This window comes from Erythranthe guttata, chromosome 8, assembly GCF_056151865.1.
Source record: "Erythranthe guttata isolate IM_541 chromosome 8, IM_541, whole genome shotgun sequence".
Taxonomy (NCBI): Eukaryota; Viridiplantae; Streptophyta; class Magnoliopsida; order Lamiales; family Phrymaceae; genus Erythranthe; species Erythranthe guttata.
In genome coordinates, this window is record NC_142540.1 from 22,445,638 (window position 1) to 22,452,124 (window position 6,487).

The 6,487-nt window shown below is 35.2% G+C and overlaps 1 protein-coding gene across 1 annotated transcript; it reads left to right on the top strand.

Annotated features, from left to right (window-relative positions):
* The first annotated feature begins 3,175 nt into the window (after positions 1-3,175).
* Positions 3,176-6,263, top strand: LOC105965361 (cytochrome P450 CYP72A219). Its single transcript, XM_012989906.2, has 5 exons — positions 3,176-3,535; positions 4,136-4,353; positions 4,443-4,690; positions 4,798-5,179; positions 5,823-6,263. The coding sequence occupies exons 1-5, from the start codon at positions 3,274-3,276 to the stop codon at positions 6,240-6,242; spliced, it is 1,530 nt and encodes a 509-aa protein (XP_012845360.1). The 5' UTR covers positions 3,176-3,273; the 3' UTR covers positions 6,243-6,263.
* Positions 6,264-6,487: the final 224 nt, after the last annotated feature.

Sequence of the window (6,487 nt, forward strand, 5' to 3'; positions counted from 1 at the left end):
TTTAATTATAATACTAATATTTAATTATATAATGGAAACCTAAAAATCCCCATTTTTAACTAATATTTAATATATTACTACTATTTAATTATTTATATTTAATATTATAATTAAAAAATATATATTATATATATAAATAATACGGGGCGGGTCTACGGGGCGGGTATAGCCAAACCCATCCCCGTACCCGGTAAAAAAAAAATTTCAATCCCCATACCCGCCCCATTTTTTTTCAGGGCGAGTAATACCCGAAAATTTCGGGGCGGGTCGGGGCAGGGATCCGTCGGGGCGGGTTAAATTGCCATCCCTAGAAGGAAGGAACATCTTCTATTCGAAAAATACAATGGATCGAGTATAAAAAACTTGTAACGTGTATTTTTACAATAGTACTGGTGGACATACATTTTTATGACTTTTGTCTAAATTATAACATCATTTATTAACTGCAACAAACTTTGCTAAAAGACATGCTATAATATTTTGTGTACTCATTGGCTATTGCATTTTCCTGAGGGTCAACGCATGCTATGAACATAAAGTAGTTACACAAAAATGTAGGGGTGAGTTCGGGACGGGATTTTGGGAATTTGGGATTTTTCAGGATCGGTATTTCGGGATTCGGGATAGAAATTTTAAATCCCAATCCCGTCCCATACTATTAAATCCCGGTAATATCGATATCCCTAAATATTTCCGAAATTCGGGATTGGGATCGGGAATCCCATATTTTGCCTAAAAACTAAGAAATATATATATATACAAACAACATTAGTTAGTGTGTGTGTGTGTGTGTGTGTGTGTGTGTGTGTTTATTAGATTTTTTTTCTTTTTTCCTAATTTGGGATTAAAATATTCCGATCGGGACTGAACCAATTCCCGAATCCCGATCCCGTATTAGTTCCTTATCCCGATCCCGAATCCCGTAATCCTAAATTCCCGAAGTTTTAGTCCCAAAAGTAAAATTCTAATCGGGACGGGACGGGATCCCGAATCCCGATCCCAAAGTCCCAGTTCTACAAAAATGCAAGACTGACGATGAAAATTGGCGACGAAAACGAACATTTCTTGATCACGATTTCTCGGTTCTTGCGACGAACATAATTCGTCGCTAAATCGAGCGAGAATCATCGCCAATCGCCTTGTCAGAAAGCCAGCGACAAAACATGTTCGCGACGCCAATTTTGGCGACGAATCCTAAAATTCGTCTCTATCGTATCTTTGAAAAGAATGTTCTTTTATTACTCGCAACGAAATCCATTATTTCGTCGCCAATTACCAACAAAGAATACACAATAAGTCGCAAACTTTAGCGACGATAATTGTTTTCGTCGCAAACTGTAGCAACATTTGGAATATTTTCATCTCAACTGCTTTGACTATTTTGGCTAGGGGTGATTTGAGATGTTTTGGTCGAAAATCGGGTTCCTTGAATGACTTGTTGGTTAAATGGTTTTACCCAGTCGAACCGGATTTTGGTCATTTGATTCCGATTTTTTATTTCTCCGATTTTAGATGTCAGACCGGACCGCTTTATTGCCTGGTCACAGTCAAACTGGTCCACCAGCCGGTTCGATCCGGTTCAAACAACATTAGTTAGTACCATATTACAAAAAGAAAAAAAGAAAAAAAAAATAACAAATTCAAAATACCTGCAACTTTTGACTTTTTTATTTCAATAACTGAAAATATATAAATAAACAAACTAAAATTAATATAACAATATATGGCAGGCTCGTGTGTTTAAAAACAATTAAACATAATTATTAAAATAAATCTATGCTATCAACGTAAATAAAAGTATGGAGAGAAAATATACATGATATTAGGGTTGGTAGTGGATTGATTTTTATCCAGTAATCGATCTGATGATGCTAAAGTTAGATCACCTCAAGTAATTGATGTAGGATGAGCTGGAAGAGCAAGGTGGATCACTGACTCACGAGCTTGATGATCTTGAGATACATGTGATTACACTTGACCGCGGTTCGGTTTGGTTCTGATTCCGAACTGCTGGTTCCGGTTCCGATTTTGGAGGAACCGGAACCGAACCAAAAATATCCGGTTCCTTGTGGCTTGGTTCCTAATCGGTTTTTGGTTAGAACCGGTAGAACCGTCTTGTTCTTAATAATAATTTTTTTATTTTATATATATATATTTTAATTTGACTTAGGCAATTAATATATATATTTTTTAAATTGATTCAAACGGTTGGAACTGCGGTTCTAACCGTCGGTTCTCGGTTCCGAAAAATGACGAACCGGGACCGAATCGGTTATTTCGGTTCCGGTTCCGGTTCAATTCTAAAACCGTTGATCCGGTTTGGTTCCGGTCGGTTCCGGTTCTAACCGAATCGGTGGTCATGTCTACCTACCTGCGATCATAGAACACGTAAACTAGGTCGGGGGTTAATCCGGCAGAAACTCCTCCGACGCTCAAGTTAGACGTGTAGATAGTAGAAGTAGTTGAGAGAACACAAATTGTGGTATTGCTCACATAATAGGGCGTACCTTAACAAATGAATTCGAACTTTTATTTATACCTCGATGATTGGGCTAGAGTTTATTAATTGGGATTGTCGGGCCCAAACCTTATCTGAAGGTGATTGGACCTTCCTTGTAGTGGGTCGTAAGGACTTGAGAGTAATTCCGGAACGATTATGTTCTCTTTATTTCAGATTCAACACTTTTTACTTCTTAGTATAAATTTTGATTCGTTTATTACGGAGAAAATGTCGTATTAAATGAACTACAAGATTTTTCCTTGCACCAAAAGGCGAATCCCTCGACTCCAGGGCCCCATCCCTTGAACTACAAGACTTTTCCTAACATCAGACTAAAACGACAAAGTTTTGTTCAACTTTTTGCTACGCCAATTATGCTGTAGTAGTACATATCTTTTTCGAACAACCTTTTGCTACAAATGAGTTCCTGTATTAATAAATGACCTTTTGGTAAGATTTATATTCATTACTAAAAGAATTGGTAGCCAAAAACCATTTTATTATTTTTTTAAATAATTAAATTCTAAACAAATCACATGGGAGCTGAGAAAGTAAAATAGGAGAGGAGGAGACGTTTCTTATTTTCCTGTTGTAGGTGTCTGAAAATCTCACACATGGAAAGTGTGTGAAAATTGATCCCATATGATTTCACATTTTCTTCTTCTTCTTCACAAACACAAGTCCTATATATTATATAGCTAGTAGGTCTTCTAATAAGAAAATAAAAAAAATTAAATAATAATACTCTTCATCATCTCTAAAAAGTAGCAACAATGGCACTTTGTTTTGTTGTTGTGGTATTATTGTTTTATTATGCATGGAAAGTGTTGAATTGGGTGTGGTTTACGCCGAGAAATCTCGAAAAACGCCTCAGAGAACAAGGGTATAATGGGAACTCTTACAAAATATTATTTGGAGACTTGAAAGAGATGGCCTTCATCATCAAACAATTCAACTCCAAGCCCGTAAGTTTCTCCCGTGATACGGTGGTGCCTAGAGTGATTCCCTTCATCTCTAAAACCGTCGAAAAATATGGTAAGCTGTAGATGCTATACCGTATGAAAATGTATCACGACAGATTTACATGTAATCAAGTGTTGATCTGTGTTAATTAAACATGTGTATTGAATATATAAATGTGTTAGATATTGGTCGATGAAGTGTTCTTCGGATGTAGCGTAGAGTAAACATTCCACGTCATGTATTGAACTATTTAGTCTTTTGCAGTTCTTGCTACATATTTAGGTAATATAGTGAAAGAATAAACATATGTCTATGGCAATTCTTAGATACTATATACGGCTTAAATCATAGATCGACCCGATCGATGTGTTAATTTTGTGTTGTAGTTGATATTTTGACTAGGCTTAGAAGTATATTGATTTTTTTCTTTTCAATAAACAAATAATGTTTTGTTTCTTTAAATTTTGCATAGTGGACCCAAGGCATAAATCTTTTCTTTGATACTGGTTCTTAGTTCTTTCTTTGGTTCAAGTGCTCTCCGCTGTATTTTCCAATTTGTAACAAATTTTGATTTAAAAAATAAAAATAGGATTTCTTTCGAGATTTTGTGATTTTGAGATTTTGAGCTCTTAGAGGATTCAAGAATGGTTAATTTGTTGGCTCTATTTGTAGGTCCGAAATCGATTATGTGGTTTGGGCCGCGCCCTGCAATTCTTTGTTTCGACCCTGAAATTGTACGAGAGGTTTTGTCGAAAAGTTACGTTTTTCAAAGGCCGCCTTTAACTCCATTAACTAAGTTGCTAGTGCAAGGAGTTGGTGCCTATGAAACAGAGAAATGGGCTAAGCACCGAAGACTAGTCACTCCTGCCTTTCACCCCGACAAGTTGAAGGTAAACGTCTTAAATTAAAATTAATTGCAAATTTATTATGACTTTCGACTCAATTAGTTTCCAACGAAATTGTTTGTGCTCGTATTCAGAATATGCTTCCAGCCTTCTACTTGAGTTGTAATGATATGTTGAGCAAATGGGAAGAGATTGTAATAAGTGATGATGGATCATGTGAAGTTGATGTGTGGCCGTATCTTCAAAATATGAGCAGCGACGTAATTTCAAGAACGGCTTTCGGTAGTAGCTACGAAGAGGGAAGAATAGTATTCGAACTTCAACGAGAACAAACCGAGCTCTATGGTCTAGCATCGCAGTCCGTGTACATCCCAGGGTGGAGGTGTATATATATATATAATAATATATTAATTACTTCACTAATTTCTTCTTCTTCTATTTTTTTTTTTTTTTGAAGTAAAGGAACTATTATATATGTTCAATATGTAGGTTTTTGCCAACAAAGATTAATAAAAGGATGAAAGAGATAGCAAAAGAAGTTCAATCTTGTGTATTGGGGATAATTAATAAAAGGATGAGGGAAATGGAAACAGGGGAAGCTAATAGTGATGACTTATTGAGTATTCTATTGGAATCCAATTCCAAAGAAATCCAACAAAATGGGAATAAATATGGGATGAGTTGTGAAGAAGTGATTGAGGAGTGCAAGCTTTTTTACTTTGCAGGGCAAGAGACAACGTCGGCTTTGCTCGCGTGGACTATGATTTTGTTGAGCAAGCACTTGGACTGGCAATCTCGTGCCAGAGACGAGGTGCTCCGAGCTTTTGGGACGAGAAAACCAACTTTTGACGAGCTCAATCAATTGAAAATTGTAAGTCTTGTTTGTAATGGTTATAGTTGCTTCTTTGAATCTTGTAAGCATAAGTTCCTTTGATATAACTATGAATGTATATTGGAACGGAAACTTCGAATTCGGCCCATTCCATCTGAAATGGACAGATTTTGGAACAATATTTATTATTCTGAATGTCGAAGGTCCCGATTTCCGATTTTGTTTTTTAAGCTACATGTTAGATTCCGATTTTTGATCAGATTTTAATTTCCGAAAATGTATCGCAAAATTCTAGACTTTTTCTCAAAAAATTACACTTATGTTATCAATATTATTATGTATTTCGTATTATAGGTGACCACAAAATTAGAATTTCCGAATTCCTCTAATCTCGATTAAGAAAGTTCCGACTTTAGAAAAAGTTTTTTTATTTCCATTTCCAAAATTCTAAAATTCCGATTTGTATTTTTTTTGTTCTTTTTTATTTCAATTGGAATTAGATTTCCACTTCCAAAAAAAATTGAAATTTCCCGAAACGGCTACTTTTGGTTCGATCATTTCGATTCCAGCCCTAGATCCCTAGATATAAGTACTTTTGCCTTAGTTTTACTCGTTTTTTTTCACCAATTCGATATAAAGCATAGGTATTTTAGCAATTCACTCGTCCTTGTTATACGTGCAGGTAACCATGATATTTCATGAGGTCCTAAGGCTATACCCTCCAGTACCCACACTCACTAAAATGACTCAAAAAGAAACTTCGATGGGAGAGGAAAAAATACCGGCCGGAGTGAAAATCATAATACCGTCAATTTTAATACACACCGACAAAGAAATATGGGGGGACGATGCTAAGGAGTTCAACCCGCATAGGTTCAATGAAGGATTTTCAAAGGGCCAAATTCTCTCATACTTCCCGTTTGGTTGGGGACCTCGGATTTGCATCGGCCAGAGTTTTGCAATGTTAGAGGCTAAGATGGCTTTGACTATGATTTTACAGCGGTTTTCTTTCGATGTTTCTCCTTCGTATGCACATGCTCCTCGTACTGTCATAGCACTTCAACCTCAATATGGAGCTCAACTACTTTTGCAAAAACTATAGAGCTGATTTATATATATATATATATATATATATATATATATATATATATATATATATATATATATATATATATATATATATATATATATATATATATATATATATATATATATATATATATATATATATATATATATATATATATATTTGTTTCAGCCTCATGAAAATAAAAATTGATCATGTTCGATAGGGTGCATGATTAATATATATGTATCTATTACCATTACCGATTATCAACTATAAAA